General features: G+C 40.4%; 1 protein-coding gene across 4 annotated transcripts in view; it reads left to right on the top strand.

Moving 5' to 3' along the window:
- LOC124115540 (porphobilinogen deaminase-like) overlaps positions 1-25471 on the top strand; it is a 96504-nt gene that overhangs the window by 41232 nt on the left and 29801 nt on the right. For 2 of the 4 annotated variants that reach the window (XM_046476565.2, XM_046476567.2), the window contains exon 2: positions 8526-8734. The exons of 1 other annotated variant lie outside the window; for it this stretch is intronic. In XM_046476565.2, the coding sequence (XP_046332521.1) occupies positions 8636-8734 (99 nt within the window). In that variant the 5' untranslated portion in view covers positions 8526-8635. Of the gene's footprint in view, positions 1-8525; positions 8735-17005; positions 17073-25471 lie in introns of all 4 variants that reach the window. One more of the 4 variants, XM_048386226.1, reaches the window with a different exon arrangement.

The following is a 25471-nucleotide window of genomic DNA, read 5'->3' on the forward strand; positions in this document are numbered from 1 at the left end:
CCGACTGGGTTGCCCTTTTTATTGTAAACCTGAATCGGTGTGTTTTAGTATATGAGTTACACCCAAATGTGCATTGCAATAAACAAAACATTAATCACATGCTTAGATCACCGCAATCTCATTAAAATCGGATACAAGTTCTCGCTACTGCTGAGAACATCCCATTACAGGTCACGTCAGAACGACCTTTGTCCTTTTGACTTCTGTGCACGTGAATAAGATTTTTAAACTCATACACGTCACTGTCAATTGCACGCATTGGGTGTAACATATATGTTGATTATAAAGTGGCACTGAATGGTCATTTAATGATTTCACAATTTAGTTTTATGCGAATCGATTTTTGGGTTGACCTCTAATTTAGTTTGGAAATCACCTCATAACACGTCATTGCGCTAATATCGCATATGTACCCATGTCACGTGATCATCCAAGTTACACTACATATTAGTTTGTAGGGTATATATATAGACCAGTGGATCCTCACACTGCAGGCGTATATATATGTGACACCTGTATTATTCTTGGAAAGACATGATACTGTAGAGTTGCAAAGTGATATTTATCATCATTAAGGGTTGCATTTAATGGCCTTGCCTCGTCCACCCACCCACTTTGGAACCATTAGGTAACGAAGGCGATGATAAATCACCAATGCTTTTTACCCCGAGTGCAAGAGATATTTTACGCCCGTTTCCTGAGGTTCATGGAGAGTATGTTAGAAACATAGTTGATAATGTTTCAGATTTTATTCTCTGTTTGATAAGTTTGATAAAACATTTTCCCTAGGGTGTTTATGAGATTTAATTAAGTTTTCAGGTTTTGAACCCATCGACCTTGTTTTATCCTACACATAACAATATCGCCAACACAATCAGGTACCATTTGTCGCCGGATCTGTTTTGACGCGTTGACGGTTCAGCCTGGTTCCACCGGAACTATTTATAATTAGCACCATCTATGCAATGCCCCCTTGATCGATACATTGTCTAAGGTTCCCGATAGATCGTGATTGCGACTGCCGATGTGTGGGTGCTCCTGGGAGCAAACATGGCTGCAAATTATTTGTCTTAAATTTGATGATGTTAGAATGACATTAAAGAGATACAGTTACCCACACTGTGTCAGAAATGGCGTATACTAGGAAAACTTAATCTAGCACAGTCTGTTAATTTTAATCAAGCTTTTCACCCGTGTTTTGGAACCTGACTATACCACAAGAAAAAGAGGACCTTTTGCAGTCAAGTCGTGTACTTTCAATCGTGTTGTGTACTGACCACGATGCTTCACTTTCATTCATAGTAATCGCCCTCCTGTGATTGACCTTTGGCAATTCCTTTGGTAGCGAATTGTACATTGTCTTGACATAAATCGCGACCGACGATACATCACATGGTAACGATACTGTAGTATTACATAATTATAACTTATGTGGATATACAACTGTGGCCACTGGACAATAGAAATAACCCGAGTGCGATAGATTTTACGAACGCGGCCATCTTACGTCGCCTCAGACTGCTATGTTTTGAAACCTTTATGAATATTTTAAGTCAAATAATATTTGGAGCGAATAAATATATTAGAAAATCTCTAATATCTTTTAATGTAATTTTTTTAGCTGTATTTTGTTTTGGTGTGAACTGAAGTACGTGTCAGACACATGCCATATACAAATATACATAAATACACGCATGGGATCAGGATGGCATGTATTAACATGTCTGGAAACACGCTGTCAGAGATCTGTACTGCATGTATAGTATCACATGGCTCACAGCATTGCTCATATGTGTGACGGACAACAAGAATGTCGGCTTGCAAGGGATGGTTCAAAATAGCCTTCAAGGTTTTACCACAAAGTAATGGAGATGGAATTTACTAGTATACTTTTACACGAAAATTTGTTTTTAATTTTGAATTCAGGTCAGTTGAGAGAAAACTTAAAAGTAATAGACTGTCTCTGTTACCAGTCCGATCGGCACAGGGAAACGTTGCTTTTTGTTGTTGTTTGTTGTTTAACGCCGCACTCAGTAATAATCCAGTTTTATGACGGCGGTCTGTAAATAGTCGAATCTGGACCCGACAAGATAGTCATTGACATCATGAACATGATCTACGCATTTGGGATATGATGAAATACATCAACCGAGTGAGCGAGCCTGACCACCCGATCTCGTTAGTCGCCTTTTACGACAAGCATAGGTTGATGACCAATTCTAATCCGGATCTTCACGGGCGACTATATTGTTGATGAGCTTGTCACCCGTCCTATGCGCACAGAAGCGCTTTGGCTAAGTTTAAATGTGGCACCACTCCTATCCAAGTTTGGACGGTATATTTACCAGTCATGGTGTCATGGTGGTCTTGAGCTGGTCTGGGATGTTGACATCGCTTTTAGTGGTGCCTGTGAGGAGGTTTACTTTCTCTGGCGATGTAAAGAGCCATTGGTGGCTTCGAAGATGGGGATGCTGGATACAAGCGTCTTCATTCCTTCTGCCCTAGGTCCTACCCTCAGTCTGTTAAACTTCTCCTGGTACAGTAATGTCGCCTCAGCTGCCTTCTTCTTGATTCTCTCCAAAGCCTCCTTGACCTTCATGCCAAGTCGGACTGGTTCATGGTTGCGTTCTTTGCCAAAATTGGCAAGGGTGTCATCCTTTGCCGACACACGAGCTGGTCATCTTCCCTGGACTCTTCCTATTGCACCTAAATATTGAAACAAGAAGCCCTGCACCTTTATGGATGACAACCTCTGTTATACTTTATTAGTGGCGTTTTGATTTAGATTCTTTAACCGTCCTCAAGCTGGACAGAGAGCGATGTAAGAATCCACATCGAAACGTGGCTAAATGCAGTAAAACAGTACTTGTCATCTATAGAGTTGCATGTCTTCATATTTACTCACCAACTTCTAGAATGCCGATCAAACAGCTTTACATGAAACCATGAAGACAAAGGACGCGACCTAATCTGTATATTGGTTTTAGCTTGACATCTAACTCTGCTTTTGCCATTTTGCACGGGTACAATGTTTCCACCACATATATCCGAGAATTGAACAAAACTCACTATGAGTAGTTTACTCGAAAATCGCAAAAATCAGTGAACGCATTTCACTGAGCATAACATGCGCTATCCACATGTCCTGTATGCATCAATCACTTGTCCAATCAATCAATGTTGATTCAGAATGTAGGCCACCCAGCGAATAGTTCACATAATACACTGTGTTATTACATAACAAATCAAGTATTGGGCACAACTATGTCCCTATAAATAATATCAAACATACATATCAAGACACACAGTCCATAACGCGTCCATCATGTCCTGGTACGAATACAGAAAAAGGATAATTTATTAAAGTAAAACATTACCAACATCCACATTTTGGATGTTTTTACTATAAGGATACAAAGGATTAGTGCTCAGTTACTTCTCATGTTGTTTCTATCCAATCTATCGAATATAAAGCTAAAATATAGATATTCCCCTAATTCTCACGCTTCAACTTCACTGTTATTATTTCTACATAAATGATCTCCTCGAAGATATGTGTTACTCTTGTTGTATAACGGGCATGTGAACAAATTCTACTTTACATTTCCCCCGGTGAGAGAGACAAGCGAGACAAGAGAGACAAGGTTGTTTGTGTATAGCCTCATGGCCAAAAGCATTGGCAATAAAATGATTTGCGCCCGACAGATGAGATTTTGCGTTGTTTCACAGTAAAATTTGTAAACATTTTTTTGAGAAACAAGGCAAGTTTTTTTATATCTCTGTTGTTTGACGACAATAATTAATGTAATTTCTCATAGATAGGTCTAGCACCATACCCGTGATCGTGAGTTTAACCGAAGTGGTAAACGTCTGAGACCTGCATCACTTCGGGCTTTCCTCCCACATTAAGCTGACACCCAACTCACTCACTCACTCATATAGGGTACTGCTGCAGGTAATCTCCCACGCTCACCTAGTACAGCTTCAATGCTTGTTTTCTTTTCAATTCACAGTATCTGTTTGCAAAAGAACCCTCAGCTTAAATGGTCTCAATCTTCCCAGTATACTGGTACACGCACGCACGCGCGCGCTCTGGCGCGCCGTGGTCTTGTGGATGGAGCGCCTGCAAAGAGAGCGGAAGGTCGGTGGCTCGATCACCGGCCGCGTCATACCAAAATACGGTAAAAGATGGTACTTGTTGTTACCTTGCCTGGCGCTCGGCATTAAGGAGCTAAAATAAGGACTGATCAGCTCGGAATGTAATTTTTCAATGAAAACATGTAATTCAAAATGAGATTTTTAACCATTATTAAAGTCAAGAGCTATATATAACTCCTTTGTTTTTTATCAATGTTTTTGCTATTCACAGGACTGATAGTTACAGTTACAGTGGTGTATATACATGACCAGAAGGCACTGGACCCTGGTTGTATCAGTTTATAGGTACATGAAATATACCACTCGGAGGTTCTGTACATAGCTTGATATGCAAGAATACCACGCTTTGATTGTATCTCACGTGGGTCTCCTTAGACGTGCTATGTTTATATAGTCTTCACACGTTCACCTATAAGTTGTGGTTTCCTAAGCAATGCAAATATGAAAATATGAAAAAAGAAAATATCCTAAATATGTAACAGTATAGCAGATGTGGTAAGTGTATGACATGATATTATGAATTTTTCACAGAGACAGGCCATGATACCTATGTTTTATGGCCTTACTCGGCTCTAGATACTTCATAGAAGCAGATTAAATTCATCAGTAATTGATGTTTAATGTCATGAATATAACAATTCTGTTTACTGATAAGTTCATTTCATCCTTCCAAAGTATCAATTACAATATTAAACGTGTGTTAAAGGTCAGAGACATAATTTGTTACTATGTGGTAACAGTTTCCCTGTCCAGATGTTATCTAGATACTCTTAGTATTCATGATCTCTTAGGCAATGTAGCATTAACGTTTGGTGGCCTCTGAAAAAGGGCAAGGACGCCAGAGGTAATTTTCCATTCATTTAAGATAGAGGTCATAACTAAAGTACTGTCGGAAATGCTAGAAAACTGCTTTTTGTTAAAAAAAAGATATATTTTTTCACAGACTGTTGTTATTGAAATATCGAGTAACTACCGATCGACCTACCTGAGCTTTGAAGTATTTCAGTAACAAGGAGTCATATCGACAAGTTTACAGGAGACAAATTCGAACGAAAACAGGAAGTTTACATTTATTATGTCCAATGATGGCAGTCTGAAACGGACTATAGAAATATGCGCACGTGACTCCGTTATAATAATGATAATAATGTAGTCTTCATAAAACATCTAGTCCACACACAAAAATCATTTTGAGAAAATTCTAGATTTGCATCTTCTAAAATGACAAAGTGACGCTGCGTTTGTTTTGTTAACATAGTTCCCATGATGCATGTTACATAACACTTGCATAGCCATAACCATGGTATACGATATGGAGTCTGTATTGGGAAATGTATACAAGTTCTTTACACTTTAGAGAGATAGAGGGAAAACATTTATTAATTTAGATAGGGTGAATTACCGAACTGCCCAAGCTATGGTGTTTTCAATTCATACCATCAAGTCTACAGTATGATAAATAAAACAAAACAGGTATAGGGATGGTCTCAAAAACAAAACTGGGGCGTAAACGTATATTACAGGATGATTAGGCGTATAGTGTACAAGCTTTATGAGCAGAAGGTATTCCTGACTTGTAGTAGAATTTGGGAGGAATTAAAGATACAATACAGGACCATACAGGAATATATGACATTGTCGATTTCAGACCATATGAGACGAAAGTTCAACCCATGGAGATTATTCGGCTGAATAAGAACCCTGTAAAGTACAGGACATATGTGCTGGCGGCACAACACGGTCACGTTTTCTTACGTACGGCAGTCAGACATTGTGAGCTCAATCCTGTTGTGCCCATCTTGGCTAAGTGTAAAGGGTTCGTGTCAAGACATAACACAACATTCAAAAGTACAGATTCATATACGTCATCGGCGGAGATAAATGCTACCTCAAGAAATCATCTGAAGAATACCAAATACTTCTGGATTCCAAAAAACGCAACCTTCCAATACTCATCCCGTCTCATAGCTCTTAACTATTCCATCATGTTTCCAAGCAAATATTATGCAGTACATATCCTTAATTGCTATCCGATCAACGCACATGTCAATTAAGTACAATAACAGCAATGTTTTGAGACCACCCCCAACTCGGTGACATTCGGACCTGTGAGAATGCACGTGGCGGTGTGAGGTCAACACTTCGGGACAGGTGTTAGGGAATTACCTCAGGTTATAGGCCATTTCATACATGCATGACAACACACGAATATTTTCTAAGTTGATCATCATTTTACCTGTAAAAGTACATTTTAAGGGTAATCACAGTGTCAGTTAGGACAGGCTAGATTAGGGCGATTTGCGTTATTTTGATATATGCTCTTTTTATAGTCCTATGACTCGTATTTATGAAATGAAGCCGGAAAACCAGTTTTCTAGCATTTCCGACAGTACTTAAGCCCAATATTTGTTATATGTCATGGCTGTGACATAAGTGAACGCCGCTTTGAAGGTCATTCACTCAAGCAGTTTTCTCGAATGTGATTGTTGAAGGTCAAGGTAACTCTATATGAAGTGGACGTCCCCATGAGATGGTCTCCACAATGTCCAGACAATGGACGGTTGGTTGGTTTCGGGGTAGCATGCATCCCTAGCACCCTACTGTTCGTCGTAAAAGGGGACAAAATTGGGAAACCTGTTGGCCGTGGGTTGCGTCCTTGTGGAAGTGGGGAGTCAGGTGGTTGTGGGCACAAGTTCCAGGAACTGTGTTGCTGTGCCCAATACACCTCGCTGACCGTTACTTCATCTTCACCGTTACTTGAATTTTTAGATTTAACAAACTGTATCATTGTCTAGAGTCTAATGCCAAGAAAGTTGTGGCTCATGGGCCAATCTGGTACGTTACACTACTGGAGTATATCTATCCTGTAACTTCTTGGTGTTGCACTGAATATAACATTGCCTGATATACCTCATCTCATCTTATAAAGTACCCTTGAGTGCAATTTACCTTCAGTGAAGTAGAGCTGAGGGCCTCATGATAGACCTAGCACTCATTTGAATATGGTGATAGCACTCATTTGAATTGCTGTTGTACGCTTCGTTATTTTGTTCACAAACTGTTTGCCGTGCGTGCGTGCGTGCGTGCGTGCGTGCGTGCGTATGTGTTTGACTTTCTGTTCAGTTGTTAAAACTTGATTGCTTTTCAGAAAGTAATCCTATGTATTGCAAATGAATAGTTTGCTTTGATGAACATTTGCATCTTCTTTTTAAAATGAAAATCGTTCAGCAGATGGTAGCCTCTATTAAGGCACTAGATGAACAAGAAAATTAACTGATTTCTCCAAAGATGTTTTAATCAACAAAAGCATACAAAGACACTTCCAAATTCAATGATCGATTGCAACCGAGAAGTATAGCTTAAATATTTATCCTTATTTTTCTACTGGCGATTTAATAACTACACATGCTTTATACTTTAATTGTTTTATAGCTAAATATAACGAGTGTTTCATTGCTTACCTTAGTGTTAATAATCACATTATTATTGAGGTTTCTCTTATTCAGCATTTGTAATGTTCCATTTATTAATGTAAGTTGAACACGTGAAGAGTTGAAGTTTTAAATGTAATACGGTATGGTCAACAAAATACTTTCTGAAGAGATGTGAGAGTGTATGTCTATATATCATATACTTTTTTGATTTACTTTAAAATACACTTAATCTTGTTATCATTCGCTTTGTAGTTTACGGGCAGTCTAGAGTGAATGGAATTGAACACTGCAGTGAACAACATATGAAATTACCTTGAATTTAGGCTACACGCGAACTGGTGCATGTAAATATAACCATATTTTGTTAGCAAGCCCTCCAGTTTTAGTAGAGTTGGCACTGATTATGGCAGTAATGTTGGCCCTTCTCAATACTATTGGCGGAAAGAGACAGCAGTTACTTTCCTAAAATATTTGAGCGACGTTTTAGTTAACAAAACAACATTAGTATTTGTCTTGTTTTGAATATTGACTTTGACCTTTGAACTAAGGCAACACTGTGTATTTATTGCACTTCTTCATGTCGTGTTTAGGCAGCTCTGGTAATATGCACAGGTAAATTCAATTGCACTTCTACCGTATTCCACCCCTGTCTTTATCTACTTTTTAAGATACCTTTCTTACATAAACTGACATGTAAATAGCTCCAAAGATGTTGAAAGTTTAGCCTTATCCACTTGAGTGCATCATCGCTGTATGCTGGGGGAGTGTGGCCAGTCATCCAGTTTGGGATTCCAGTCCTCATAGGAAAGGTTTGTAAGGGGTCATGTGATTATGCACTCCAGTATGTGTTGTCGTAGGTTGAGTTAGTCCCTGATTCTCATCATCCTCATCTGAAGACATACTGAGGTCACTGTTTGTCTCTTGATCTTTCAGGCCTTCAAATGTACTTGTATAGCTTGGAGGCAGACTTGCAGCTGACGCCTCACTTCCAGACATCCTCGCCGAAGACGTTTCACGTGGTTCAGACTTAGATTGAACACGTAATGTCGATGTTTCAATTGGTGCCGCAACATTTTCAGGGCTTGGTGATGGTCTTCTTTGAGGTGATAATGATTCTTCATAACTTGGAAGCTTCGTTGCAGGTATGAATACAATCTGTGAACCATCTGGCATATGCTGATACACAACCTGATCGGGCATGTGCCCAAATATTGACTGAGGCAGCGGGGGTAGAAGTACGTTCCGAACCGGGAAGTCACGTCGTTGATGATCTGACGTGGATGTATTAGTAACCTGGTTGGGTGGCGACGACCGGGACATGTTCCGGGCAATCTGTCTGTAGTGTTTCCCAGCCTGGCGCCGCCTGTGAAGCCACCGCAGTAGACCCGTGATGACCACGGCACAGGAGACTATGGCGCCGATAGCTGTCACGAAATATACACCAGTGTGGCTGTCCTCACCAGAACCAGTCGTGGAAGCGATGCTATTCAGGTTAAATTTCTTTTCGGAACATAAAGAACTGCGATCTGAAACCACCAATGACACCTTGGTTAGTAAAGGCTAATCAACAATTGTTCACAGTAATAAAGACGACATAACTGCAAGTATAACTCGATACACTTATGAATGCTCAGTAGTAAATCATAGTTTTCACACACGTCCTTGTTTTGGGCCAATATTTGTATAGACGTTCTGGGCCAAGTAGCCACCAGGTAACTTTTGGTGACTGCCTGAAACTGCTGCACATAACCTGTCACTCGTATGTATCATAACAAATATTTATTGTCTTAACAGTATAGAAGACTATGACTGTAGCTACAGTATACGAAATCTTGTATTAAGCAACAGGGTGTGATGGGCACGGCAACTCAAATGGACGGTAGAAACAGTACACTGATCAAAGCGTATCGCACATACAGATCCGTGCGGGCAAAAAGTTATTTAGGCTGCTCAAAGTCAGTCAAGGCAGTACCTCAAGAGGGAAACAACTCTTATCAATACGCACCAACCCTGGGAGTGGAAGTCATATGACTTGTACTCATTCCCAGATGACGAATACTAACAGTCAAACATGTAATTATTTAAAACTGAAATTCCACTGAGTGTATCAGCAATACCTACTTGCATGTGGGAATCCTTCAACCAAGCAACTGATACCATAGATGCTGTTCCCACAATTAGCCTTGCATGTGTAAACACCTTTGACTTTGTCACTAAAGGACAAAATCTCAAGATGGGATTCATACTTGATGAGCTCTGTGGTCACTCGGTAGGTAGTGTGATCGTGTGCCGGGTTCGTCTCCAGGTGACGGTCAGCCTCGTGCGACCACCATATGTTGGAACACGGTTCCTGCCTGACTTCATGATAACTAACGGCACAATGCAGGATTGCTTCCCAGTGATCTTGTACTTCAAAGTCATCTTCGTATACTTGCATCAGGACACCATTTTCTAAATAGACAAATCAGCGTTCGCTACATATAACACATCACTTAATTTGTTTTCGAATTTACTTTATGTAGAACGAGTCAACACGTCATGCAGGGAGGTGCAGTGCACATGATGATTGATCAATCTCGAACATTAACGCTGATCCCACAAGATACCTAAAACGTTAGCACTGATTACTAATTACTTCACACAAAAAGAATTTTAATAATATTGTTGGATTGTTTTACAAAAGTTTCATACTCATATTGAAACATAGAAACTGAAATTGATTATTTAATTACATGTGTTATAACCTATCCTTGACGAGTGGTTTTGTAACTACTATTTCCTTTGCATCATATGCTATAACTGACTGGGGAAACAGGAGTTATTGTGCAAAATTGAAAAAAAAGGATCCATTTAGTTTCGGGGTTATGTAACATAAAAGGGTCCTTGGCGTTTTCCTGGTGTATATATCCATTATATTTTTTGAATATACCGCATCAAGTCACGTGATAATAAGGAAGGTCCATGGATATGTTGCTGTCATTGACGCCGAGCCCTTACTGTAATCATATACCTGATGTATTAGTGCAGGTAAACCTAGATTTCCACATCTTGCCATGTCGGTATTATATCTGAGAAATAAACTGAAATCAAATCACAACAGGAATGGTAAAACAACATGCATTCATTATGAATCTTTGTGAACAAATGTATGAACAAATCTACACATGTACAATTTTTAATAACAGCGTCGATGGCAACGTGTCATGGACAACGATGTTTCCGTAACAACGTGAGGGATAAACAAGATTTAGTTTTTTCTTTGATCCCTGTATTTAACACGGGATTGATTTTAACGGGCGTCTACCGTCACCCCATGAGCAGCCTGCAGAGTGGCTATAAACGACGATGTCAGTAACATCAAGCAGCCTATAGGCCTCTATAGAAAATACGATACATAATGTGTCCTTATGTAAGTAACATCAAGCAGCCTATATGCCTCTATAGAAAATACTATACATAATGTGTCCTTATGTCAGTAACATCAAGCAGCCTATATGCCTCTATAGAAAATACTATACATAATGTGTCCTTATGTCAGTAACATCAAGCAGCCTATATGCCTCTATAGAAAATACGCTACATAATGTGTCCTTATGTCAGTAACATCAAGCAGCCTATAGGCCTCTGAGAAAATACTATACATAATGTGTCCTTATGTCAGTAACATCAAGAGGCCTATAGGCCTCTATAGAAAATACGCTTCATAATGTGTCCTTATGTCAGTAACATCAAGCAGCCCATAGGCCTGTATAGAAAATACGCTACATTATGTGTCCTTATGTCAGTAACATCAAGTAGCCTATAGGCCTCTATAGAAAATACGCTACATAATGTGTCCTTATGTCAGTAACATCAAGCAGCCTATAGGCCTCTATAGAAAATACGCTACATAATGTGTCCTTATGTCAGTAACATCAAGCAGCCTATAGGCCTCTATAGAAAATACTATACATAATGTGTCCTTATGTCAGTAACACTAAGCAGCCTATAGGCCTCTATAAAAAATACGCTACATAATGTGTCCTTATGTCAGTAACATCAAGCAGCCTATAGGCCTCTATAGAAAATACGCTACATAATGTGTCCTTATGTCAGTAACATCAAGCAGCCTATAGGCCTCTATAGAAAATACTATACATAATGTGTCCTTATGTCAGTAACATCAAGCAGCCTATAGGCCTCTATAGAAAATACGCTACATAATGTGTCCTTATGTCAGTAACATCAAGCAGCCTACTGGCCTTATAAGAAAATACGCTACACAATGTGTCCTTATGTCAGTAACATCAAGCAGCCTATAGGCCTCTTAGAAAATACGATACATAATGTGTCCTTATGTCAGTAACATCAAGAAGCCTATAGGCCTCTACAGAAAATACGCTTCATAACGTGTCCTTATGTCAGTAACATCAAGCAGCCTATAGGCCTCTATAGAAAATACGCTTCATAACGTGTCCTTATGTCAGTAACATCAAGCAGCCTATAGGCCTCTATAGAAAAAACGCTTCATAACGTGTCCTTATGTCAGTAACATCAAGCAGCCTATAGGCCTCTATAAGAAATACGCTACATAATGTGTCCTTATGTCAGTAACATCAAGCAGCCTATAGGCCTCTACAGAAAATACGCTTCATAACGTGTCCTTATGTCAGTAACATCAAGCAGCCTATAGGCCTCTATAGAAAATACGCTTCATAACGTGTCCTTATGTCAGTAACATCAAGCAGCCTATAGGCCTCTATAGAAAAAACGCTTCATAACGTGTCCTTATGTCAGTAACATCAAGCAGCCTATAGGCCTCTATAAGAAATACGCTACATAATGTGTCCTTATGTCAGTAACATCAAGCAGCCTATAGGCCTGTATAGAAAATACGCTACATTATGTGTCCTTATGTCAGTAACATCAAGCAGCCTATATGCCTCTATAGAAAATACGATACATAATGTGCCCTTATGTCAGTAACATCAAGCAGCCTACTGGCCTCTATAGAAAATACGCTACATAATGTGTCCTTATGTCAGTAACATCAAGCAGCCTATTGGTTTCCATAGAAAATACGCTACACAATGTGTCCAAGCCGCCTACTGGCATTTACAGAAGATACGCTACATAATGTGTCCTAATGTCAGTAACATCAAGCAGCCTATAGGCCTCTATAGAAAGTACGCTACATAGTGTGTCCTTATGTAAGTAACAACACGTAGGCTACTTGCCTCCATAGAAAATACGCTACATAATGCGCGCTTATGCAAGTAACATCAAGTAGCCTACTGGCCTCCATAAAAAATACGCTACACAATGTGTCCTTATGCAAGTAATATCAACCAGTCTACTGGCCTCCATAGAAATTACACTACATAATGTGCCCTTATGTAAGTAACATCAAGCAGCCTACTGGCCTCCATAGACAATACGCTACACAATGTGTCCTTATGTAAGGAATAACGCAGCCTATTGGCATCTATAGAACATACGATACATAATGTGTCCTTATGTCAGTAACATCAAGCAACCTACTGGCCTCTATACAAAGTACGCTACACAACGTGTTCTTATGTAAGTTACATCAAGCAGCCTACTGGCCCCCATAAATAAATACGCTACACAATGTGTCCTCATGCAAGTAATATCAACCAGTCTACTAGCCTCCATAGAAATTACACTACATAATGTGCCCTTATGTAAGTAACATCAAGCAGCCTACTGGCCTCCATAGACAATACGCTACACAATGTGTCCTTATGTAAGGAATAACGCAGCCTATTGGCCTCTATAGAAAATACGATACATAATGTGTCCTTATGTCAGTAACATCAAGCAGCCTACTTGCCTCTATACAAAGTACGCTACATTATGTGTCCTTATGTAAGTAACAACACGTAGCCTACTTGCCTCCATAGAAAATACGCTACATAATGTGCCCTTTTGCTAGTAAGATCAAGCAGCCTACTGGCCTCCATAGAAAGTACTCTACACAATGTGTTCTTATGCAAGTAATATCAAGGAGCCTACTGGCCTCCATAGAAAATACGCTACACAACGTGTTCTTATGTAAGTAACAACACGCAGCCTACTGGCTTCTATAGAAATTATGCTACATAATGCGCCATTATGGAAGTAACATCAAGCAGCCTACTGGCCCCCATAAATAAATACGCTACACAATGTGTCCTTATGCAAGTAATATCAACCAGTCTACTGGCCTCCATAGAAATTACACTACATAATGTGCCCTCATGTAAGTAACATCAAGGAGCCTACTGGCCTCCATAGACAATACGCTACACAATGTGTCCTTATGTAAGTAACAACACGTAGCCTACTCGCCTCCATAGAAAATACACTACATAATGTGTCCTTATGCTAGTAAGATCAAGCAGCCTACTGGCCTCCATAGACAATACGCTACACAATGTGTCCTTATGTAAGGAATAACGCAGCCTACTGGCCTCTATACAGAGTACGATACATAATGTGTCCTTATGTAAGTAACAACACGTAGCCTACTTGCCTCCATAGAAAATACGCTACATAATGTGTCCTTATGCTAGTAAGATCAAGCAGCCTACTGGCCTCCATAGAAAATACGCTACACAACGTGTTCTTATGTAAGTAACAACACGCAGCCTACTGGCCTCTATACAATTTGCGCTACATAATGTGCCCTTATGCAAGAAACATCAAGCAGCCTACTGGCCTCTATAGACAAAACGCTACACAATGTGCCCTCATGTAAGTAACATCAAGCAGCCTATTGGCCTCTATAGAAATTGCGCTACATAATGTGCCCTTATGCAAGAAACATCAAGCAGCCTACTGGCCTCCATAGACAAAACGCTACACAATGTGTCCTTATGTGAGGAATAACGCAGCCTACTGGCCTCTATAGAAAATACGCTACATTATGGGTCCTTATGTAGGTAACATCAAGCAGCTTACTGGCCTCTATAGAAAATACGATACATAATATGTCCTTATGTCAGTAACATCAAGCAGCCTATTGGTCTCCATGGAAATACGCTACACAATGTGTCCTTATGTAAGGAATAACGCAGCCTACTGGCCTCTATAGAAAATACGCTACATTATGTGTCCTTATGTAAGTAACATCAAGCAGCTTACTGGCCTCTATAGAAAATACGCCACATAATGTGTCCTTATGTCAGTAACATCAAGCAGCCTATAGGCCTCTATAGAAAATACGCTACATTATGTGTCCTTATGTAAGTAACATCAAGCAGCTTACTGGCCTCTATAGAAAATACGCTACATTATGTGTCCTTATGTAAGTAACATCAAGCAGCTTACTGGCCTCTATAGAAAATACGCTACATAATATGTCCTTATGTCAGTAACATCAAGCAGCCTATTGGTCTCCAAAGAAAATACGCTACACAATGTGTCCAAGCCGCCTACTGGCATTTACAGAAAATACGCTACATAATGTGTCCTTATGTCAGTAACATCAAGTAGCCTATAGGCCTCTATAGAAAGTAAGCTACATAATGTGTTCTTATGCAAGTTATATCAAGCAGCCTACTGGCCTCCATAGAAAATACGCTACACAACGTGTTCTTATGTAAGTAACAACACGCAGCCTACTGGCCTCTATAGAAATTACGGTACATAATGCGCACTTATGCAAGTTACATCAAGCAGCCTACTGGCCTCCATAAATAAATACGCTACACAATGTGTCCTTATGCAAGTAATATCAAGCAGCCTACTGGCCTCCATAGAAATTACACTACATAATGTGCCCTTATGTAAGTAACATCAAGCAGCCTACTGGCCTCCATAGAAAATACGCTACACAACGTGTCCTTATGTAAGTAACAACACGCAGCCTACTGGCCTCTATAGAAAATACGCTACATAATGTGCCCTTATATCAGTAACATCAAGCAGCCTACTGGCCTCTATAGAAATTACGCTACACAATGTGTCATTGCGTTACTCACATCAAGCAGCCTACTGGCCTCCATAGTAAATACGTTACACATGTTCTTATGTAAGTGAGATCTAGCAGTCTGGAGCGGTGGGGTAGCCTGGTGGTCAAAGTGTTCGCTCGTCACGCCGAAGGCACGGGTTCGAGTCTCCACATGTGTACAATGTGTCATGCACATTTCTGGTGTCCCCGCCGTGATATTGCTGAAATATTGCTGAACACGGTGTAAAAACATACTCACTCTCTCACGCTACCACCCTTAAAAAGCCTTTAAAGTAAATACGCTACGCAATGTCAGACCATGACGTGTAGGCAGCATGTAAGGAGAGCAATATGTCATTGTATCGAGCCTCAAGATTTGGTTAGTGGTACTCGCTCTACACCGTGTTGCGGGACGGCTGGTTGTCTCTCTACCGTGTCTTATTTCTGCAGCGTTTCAATGACATGATAAAGGTCGACGATGAGTACAGTTATTCATACACTATAATCAGACAATATCTACGGCTTGGTAGTCAATATATCTATTATCAATCGTATTGATGTTTGAAAGAAAATAGGCGATTGATTTTTTTCTCCATTTTTTTTTATTAGTTTTCATTTTGTGGCTATGTTTATATATATATTTAGATAGTGTCCCTTCTTGTGTCAAACACACACTGGTGATCGAGGGTTTGACGTGTTTGTCGTCGTTTCGCTTTGGTTAGTTTGCCTTTTTGTATTGAAATATGATCAAATAAAGGAAACCAGTGATTATATGAATGTCTTCAAATTTCGGTCAGGGGGTGTTGCGTTAGTAAGGTAAGAACATAAGTATTTATCTCACCTTACATTAAAATACTAGCTTCTGATTGGTTAAGGTGCGGGCAATTATTTTCCATGTAGCCCGCTCATGTAACCCGCTGAGAAATCAATCGGAACACACTCTTGATAACTTGCTTATCTCGCATACGTATCGTTGAGCTGAAATGAACCGATGGTTATTCGAATGCATTTGGTAAAGGGAAGTACCTCGTAAAGCGTTTTACTCTGTGAAACGTCGGACATGAATTCAGGGTCTGTATGAATGAATGTCGGTGAGATAAATGCGTAAGGTATGTGGTGTGATGTGCCCTGCGTGTGAACCTAACGGCTCGGTGTACATAGGCTCTCACACAGGGGACATCGCACCATATAGCCCTCGAGATCGGTTGACAACTTATAATGTAATTGCATTTGATCACTCTTTATTTTAACAATATATGTTTTCCTGACTGACATAACAGATTCGAAAATTGAAAAAGAAGACACATGCATAACCATACAAAGCCTATAAAGGGTGTACTTTTAAATAATATGAGAGATAGAGCCTGAATACTACAATACACTATTCGTGTATGCTATTTCTTTGTCGTGTATGTTGTTATTGACCCCTGGATATATTCGTCCACTAAGTAGCCCTGGCTTTTGTTTGACCTCCTTACAGGGCCGCCTCTGGGAAGGCCAACTCCCTGCTGACCATTAAGTGCCCAGCCAAGGCCGGCGCTAAACAGGTACGGTAGACAGCAATTACCTCTGTCGTGAATGTTCATACTACAAGTGTACAACTGACAGGTGATTGATTGAAACTGATGATGTGCATAGCAGGCATGCCAGGGTCTCATTACTGACACATTTAAGTGACTTGTGAAATAGACATCGCAACAGGTGACCTGTTCCCTCGCTGACCGTGTCTGACTGCAGCTGGTCACTTCTGTGTGAACTTCCTACACATGATGCCGAATTCGGAAGCATGCTGTGCCTACCTTGCATAGACCCATTACATGCAAGATGGGGATCTGTTAGATACTCGAGATACTACAATACACGGTCCCTGTAGCCCATTTGCAGGCGGGGTGGATGGGGTGGGTGTGAGAGGGAGTGGGGTCATCTGGGTGTATTAGGGCTGGTACCACACACACTCATCATTTTATTGTGCTACATTAATACGGATACATTTGAATTATAAAAGTATCACCCATATGTCATGAGAATAATTGTCGTTGTATATCGTGATAATTCCACCTGCACAGCTCTACATGTATCACATCGCCTTCTTTCTGGGCTGAACATAAATGGGGGGACATCATCAACGTCTCAGTCTGTATTTCCCTGATGTCTACGATCCGGGCACTCACTATCCTGCATGTATTAGGAAATGGCCTACAGTCTTGAAGCATGAGCAAAAGGTAGCTAATAAGTGTAATCGATCTTACATGAAATTTATATTAAAACATAAGACGTTTAAAAAGTCCTCTCGGACCTCAGATAATACATCTATGTAGTAAATACATTATATGACTTACCTAGAGGGCACGAATGCCCGATGAGTGATATCAACAGAAGATAAGTCAGATTTGTCTCCATTGACCTTTTCTTTTCTGCAAACAACCGAGGTCGGATATCTCGTGTGTAGTTTGCACCTCACTGAGGCCCAGGTACCATCGTCACCGATCACCGCACATGTATATCTGTTCCAGTCGCCGGAGGACATGTCACATGGTCACCAGATTATGTGGTGTCCATTGCATTTAGATTTCGTCCTTGCTTCAAGTGAAAGTTTGACATGTGTGACCTACTTCTATGTGCTGCGCGCATCCCGAGCAATGGCAGTAAGAATTTGTCGAAGATGTTGAGTCAATGCTGGTGCCACACCAACATGAAAGTGCCTTTGTGTGATAGACTGACATAAATGGAAGGCAACACAAACTAGAGTACCGACGGCGCATCATTCGTCATAATACTGACTTTACATTCAATAAAACACCAACATTTTGATTTTAGTCCGCACCGTGTGGCTAGTTGTACATGTCGTCTAAAATACCAGTATCTGGATGTGTACAGTCAATCGCCACACTTCATTAAGGATCTTTTTAGTATAAGTTATCATTTAATCGTCGGTTTTTAAGGAAATTGAGTTATTTCACAAATTCTGATTGACATGTTTTGTATGTAATGAAGGATTTTTTTTATAATTGGTAGAATAAATTTGATAACTGAGATTGTTAGTGGCTGTATCCTCGAAGGGGGTAAAAGTAGTGTAAATTACTGTCGCCCTGAGAGGGTATGTCAGACTACTTCATTCAAAATTGTAAGATTTATTTCTGCCACGTTTTCAATAATAGAATATATGCTGTTGGCTAAATGTGTCAATAATCGCCAACACCTGAAGGGATGATGTTGATCCTGCTGGGGCCCCTGCAGGTAGCAAAGGTACTGTAAGTCCCCATGGTCCCTAGTGTGGTGATCTACCTTCACTTGCTAGCGATCTATAGCCCGTTTTATCAGTATTGTTGTGTATAGTAATATCCTTTTTTTATAATTACATACTACTTATAGATTTGTTTCTGCGATAAGTCTAGTTATTTTACTGTCCTTCGTTGGCAGTTTTTGTATATAGACTAAATGTATTTATTATGTTTAACCATCGATAGTCACGATATGGCTGAAATATTGACGATGTGACATTCAACATTAACTCACTCACTCACTCACATACAGTATTCGAGATTGTATTAATTAATGTCCCACAGCGTTCTATTTCAGTTCAGTATAGCAGAGATTATGTTTACTTATTTAACTTTATTGTCAATCACACTTTTTTTATATATAATGTCCTCTTTGCTTGACCAACTGGCTTTCTATAGTAATGGTGGTAGCAGTTTTAGGTAGAAGTAGTTGTAGCAATGGTAGTAGTAATAGTAGTAGGTAGTAGTAATAGTTTTAGGTAGTAGTAGTAGTAGTAGTAGGAGTAGTAGTAGTAGTAGTAGTAGTAAACCCGTGAAGATCCGGGGTAGAATAGGTCTTCAGCAACCCATGTTTGTCGTAAGAGGCGACTATGCTTGGCGTAAAAGGCGATTAACGGGATCTGGTGGTCAAGCTCGCTGACTTGGTTTGATGCACTCTGCACAAATGGTCGAGTATTGCTTTCCTGTCTTGTGGATTGCAAGATGAAGCCACTCCATAATCATGTTTTTTTTTGTTATAAACATTGGCTATTCTGTTTATACCGTGAGCAGCAAGCAGTGATAATTCACATATGATCACCGTGTCTACATCCAGCAGTACCCACTGTCACTGTCTTAGTCAACAGTATGATGTCCAAATGACAAGTTTTGTTTGTGTTCAACTGGTAAACGGGTTACATTGTAAGCCTCGGGAAGATAAGTGTTTCTCGGGCACATATCTGTTTCTAATTTATGAGTTTAACGTTTTTCATACATTTATATGTTCATATTCTTCATTGGGCGAAAGACATTACCACAAAACAGACGTTCGTAAGCACTCGTAATGAACTTCTGCTATCACTGTAAATCCATAACGATTCGGCCACGTTCATATGTAAAGATCACTTAAACATTTTACTCTTGATATCAACGGTTTTGTACTTCGGGACAAAGGCTGTGTGTTTAACTGCTTACCCACAGTGGAATACCTTCGCTGCGCTCATCCCAGTAAATACAGCGAAGAAGTGTAAATACAACCAATCGATTCCGCGCCTATACTTAAAATAGATGTGATCATTCTGCAGTGACCTGTGATTGTAAATGTCTTGTCTTGTTTGGAGAAGTTAGGCTTATCTAGATCACTGTAATGTGACAGAAGATAATATAAGTTTATTTTGTTTATTGTTGGTGGCAACAAACTGAATGAGGCTCTCGTAAAATATATAACTAGAGTGACCTCCGCCAGTTATTGTGGTAGCAAGGGATTGACACCTCGGTACAGAGAGCATCGCGAACGGGCTATGCTGTTGTTGATGCACTTTCGGGACAGACTGTCGATAAGTTTCGTGAGGTGACGGTCTCTAAAGGGCAGGCTGTACCTCCACAAAGAGAGACGAGGGAGTTTCTACGAACTGACTTGCGTCTTTTCTACGTTCCCCGTGCGGACAGAATACCTTTCTGAAAACATCGGCTTCCTGCCACAGCCTCCAACACTGTTTCCGAATTCCGCAGAGCACGTCACTCTCTTAAGACAATTGACAGTGACACATTCTGAACAGACGTGAGGGCACATTTAGTCCAGGGGCTATTATCTATTGCTGCTGCTACATACTTGCATTGCCTCTTGTGATTGTAAACTTAATACTGTGTCTTTCAATATAATGTGTTTATTATTCATATATCTTGTGTGGTTGTTTACTGATTTCTTATTCAGTTTGGTCTCCGATAAATATGTTAACCTTCGCGTTTCAACTTTTAAGGCACTTCGTACCATTACTTTTATTAAATCATATTCATATTAACCAAATAATAGGATGTTAGAGTTTTTCTGCACACGCTAATGATACCTCTCGCCTTTAAGGTTATGTCAAAATCTCCGAACATGGATTCTATATACGATATACTATAAAGTCTCTGCTGCGACGTTCATACAGGTTGGGCCTTCACTCTGACGGTTCGCCCTCGAATGAACCCAATGTTTAAGTGAGAACAACAGTGCAGGGGGACGTCAACTTTATATTTTGTTCCAACGGAAATATAAATATAAGCTGTTTCAGCTTTGATAGTGGTTAAAACAGTAAATATCTGCAACGTGTTAACAAGATATATCCTGAATAACATGAATGACAGAAACACTGAATATTCAGTTCATATAAACGAAACCTATTCTTGTCTCCTATGGTGCGCCGAAATGTAGCCGCATTTAGTATTACAGCAAGTAGCTATAGCTAAAAGGCGATCGTAGCTAAACGACAGTCGTAAATCTATGTTGTTAAAGGGGCGGTCGGGTAGCCTAGTGGATAAAGCGTTCGGTCGTCACGCCGAAGACCCGGGTTCGATTCCCGACATGGGTACAATGTGTGAAGCCCATTTCTGGTGACCCCCGCCGTGATATTGCTGGAATATTGCTAAAAGCGGCGTAAAACCATACTCACTCACTCACTATGTTGTTTAAAGGATCGGAGTTATGATCACCTTGGCGCTACGGTCGCTTCGTGGAACGGGCCCCAAGCACCAAACTTTAAAGTCCATGTTAACTACGTGTCAGTAGATTTTACTGACGCTTCATACTTCGCAATCTTTTACATTTTCCTTCATAAGCCACCGCAAGAAGGCCTACCAAAGAAAACTAGAAGAATGTTCCCAAACTATGGAATATGTACACACTTTAAATAGAAATAGTCACCCAAATTACAAACAAAGACACAATACCCATACAGTTTGCATCGTAATGATAAGTATCCGGCACATTGTCAATGGAACCTGACACAGTGAATCACGCAGACAGCAACACATGGTTACAACTGTGTGTGTTACTGGGTCAGTCAGTACAGCACATCTTACCCAACACGTGTGCAGTTCCTAAGATGGGTACCCAGAATGATAACACAATGATAGCTGAGAAAAAAAACCACCTACATGTTTTGTTCAGTCGGCATGCAGATTAAAAAATATTCTTTATTTGGACATTTAGAAAACTATAACATCTTTATAAAACCTCACGAAGACCACCATCTTAACGAACAACCAGTACAATCAATGTAAACCTTTAAGAGAGACTACTACTCCCACTTTGAGTTAGACGTGGTATATATATATACATAACTGAATAAAATCCGTCTCAGATTGCACTGGCACTGAACAGTAGTCGAGACAACTCATCAAACTGATATCACATCAGAACAGGTGAAAAAACAACGTATATCTATACATACCTCTAATGTTAATTGCAGTCAACACAGACATATTCGGAAATGTTCACTCTTAAAAAGACACTCAATCAATTTGGGGCGGCAACTTAATATCACGCTCTCTCCCAAAGTATTTATAGGTCGGAGCTCAGTCACCATTCTTGCCACTAATAATTCCCGGAGAGAGGCTCTTATGTTACATTTATACCTGCGATTTGTTTGTTTGTTGTTTAACGCCGCACTCAACAAAAGTCCAGCTGCATGACGGCAGTCTGTGAATAATCGAGTCTGTTGATTGACATCATGAGCAGCGATCTACGCAGTTGGGATGCTATGACATGCATCAACCAAGTCAGCGAGACTGACCACCCGATCCCGTTGGTCGCCTCTTACAAAGCATAGTCGCCTTTTACGGCAAGCATGGGTTACTGAAGTATCTGTGAGCTAACAGTACGTTGGCTATGAATCGACATTGGGTTTCATAGAGTTCTTCTTCTCTCTGTGAAGACTCACACTGCATGGAGAAAGCATATAAATATCACGAGAAGAAGAGACAACAAAGCCCCAGTGTTCTGTGTAGCTATACTGTCTAGTGTCTGTACAAATATAGCTTATCTGCGCAAGTAGCAGCGGGGGGTGTCTGACGTGCACGACATCCGGGCGACAGATACTTTGCTTGTATTATGGCCAGCAAAAGCTGATTGAACTCTTTCAGACCTTTTCGCCTCATCATTTCACACATGCCTAAATGCACAAATTGAATAATTACCCAGTAACGCATATTATCAAGGCTGAAGAAAATGACCCCCGTTAGCTCCAAGATTACTGTATCTGCCTGTGTCACTATTACCTGAACTACACTGCATGTAGATATCCTGTAAGATATGGGAATGTGCGGGAAAAGGCCTGTATTTATCACGACTACTACCACTGCCACTAACACTACTACCACTACCACTACCACTACCACTACCACTAGCACTGAGACAACGTAGTACCATTATATATCGCTTTAAGATACAATAGTATCATTGCATAGCTCACTACTGTACATTGGTACACGGCAGCTTTACGTGTAACTTACCGAGCAATGGTGTACGTATCACAACAATGAACCGCAATACACAAGGCATTGATTAAAGCTCGATGCCCAGTTGAAATATTATTAAATTATGTTTGCGGTTCTCGTGTAAGTGTGGCTGACACAGCATACACAGAAGCATATCGAGGCGGTCGCGTGGCAACGTGTAGCTCGTGATCTTAATGTGTAGTTACCAAGCCTGCATTCTTCACTAAACTCCGCCATAGCACCCGTCAAAAGCTCAAAACTCACACAGGTTATGTAAACACATCTGAGTGTTCCAGTACGTACAACTGGGTTATAGATAGCAGACAATAAAGGTGGGATGAAACTTTACATAAGCAGGCTTTTCAATGTGTCCAAAAAACAGCGTGTCTTTAAACCGTGACTATAAAATTACCTCCTTATATAAGGGTACGTACGAAGCTCGTGTTTCACCGCAATGTAACGTCATTACAATAAACTTACATAACTGCATACAACTGTTTGGCGACAACTAATGTTCTTACATGAAGAGAAGTGCTTTAATATATGTTCCTCTGGGATATGAACATGTACGTTACTAAGCCGATTTGTGAACCATTTAAACAATGATCTGTGAACCACTAAAGCAATCTGTGAACCACTTAAGCAATCTGTGAAACACTAAAGCAATTTGTGAAACACTAAAGCAATCTGTGAACCACTTAAGCAGTCTGTGAACCACTAAAGCAATTTGTGAAACACTAAAGCAATTTGTGAAACACTAAAGCAATCTGTGAACCACTAAAGCAATTTGTGAAACACTAAAGCAACCTGTGAACCACTAAAGCAATTTGTGAACCACTAAAGCAATTTGTGAACCACTAAAGCAATCTGTGAACCACTAAAGCAATTTGTGAAACACTAAAGCAGACACGGGTACAATTTGTGAACCCCATTTCTGGTGTCCCCCGCTATTGATATTGCTGCAATAGAACGAAACGTGGCGTAAAACCATATTTACTCACTCCATGTAATTCCATTAAACTGATAGTGGTGTGACTTCATGATAGTGGTCAATAATATTATTATCGTGAATACCGCATTGAGTACCATGCGGGTACTACAACTACTATTGCGGCTACCACAACTACTACAATGGTAATGACGCGCCGTCTACTACAGCAGTGAGTACTATTGCGGGTACTACAACTTCTACAATAGTAGTGAAAGGCCATCTACTACAATAGTGAGTGCTATTGCGGTTACCACAACTACTACAATGGTAGTGACGCGCCGTCTACTACAGCAGTAAGTACTATTGCGGGTACTACAACTTCTACAATGGTAGTGACAGGCCGTCTACTACAGCGGTGAGTACTATTGCGGGTACTATAACTTCTACAATGGTAGTGACAGGCCGTCTACTACAGCAGTGAGTACTATTGCGGGTACTACAACTTCTACAATGGTAGTGACGCGCCGTCTACTGCTGCAGTGATTTCCACTGCGGGTACTACAACTTCTAGAATGGTAGTGACAGGCCGTCTATTACAGCTGTGAGTAATATTGCGGGTACTACAGCTTCTAGATTGTTAGTGACGCGCCGTCTACTACAGCAGTGAATACTATTGCGGGTACTACATCTTCTAGAATGTTAGTGACAGGCCATCTACTACAGCAGTAAGTACTATTGCGGGTACTACGACTTCTACAATGGTTGTGACAGGCCGTCTACTACAGCAGTGAGAACTATTGCGGGTACTACAACTTCTACAATAGTAGTGACAGGCCGTCTACTACAGCAGTGAGTACTATTGCGGGTACTACAACTTCTACAATGGTAGTGACAGGCCGTCTACTACAGCAGTGAATACTATTGCGGGTACTACAACCTCTACAATGGTAGTGACGTGCCGTCTACTGCTGCAGTGATTTCCACTGCGGGTACTACAACTTCTAGAATGGTAGTGACACGCCGTGTACTACAGCAGTAAGTACTATTGCGGGTACTACAACTTCTACAATGGTAGTGACGCGCCGTCTACTACAGCAGTGAATACTATTGCGGCTACCACAACTAATATAATGGTAGTGACGCGCCGTCTACTACAGCAGTGAGTACTATTGCGGCTACCACAACTAATACAATGGTAGTGACGCGCCGTCTACTGCTGCAGTGAGTGCTTTTGTGGGTTCTACAATTAATTAATATAATGGTAGTGACAGGCCGT

This window comes from Haliotis rufescens, unplaced genomic scaffold (assembly GCF_023055435.1).
Source record: "Haliotis rufescens isolate VD_foot unplaced genomic scaffold, xgHalRufe1.0.p SCAF_6, whole genome shotgun sequence".
Classification (NCBI taxonomy): Eukaryota; Metazoa; Mollusca; class Gastropoda; order Lepetellida; family Haliotidae; genus Haliotis; species Haliotis rufescens.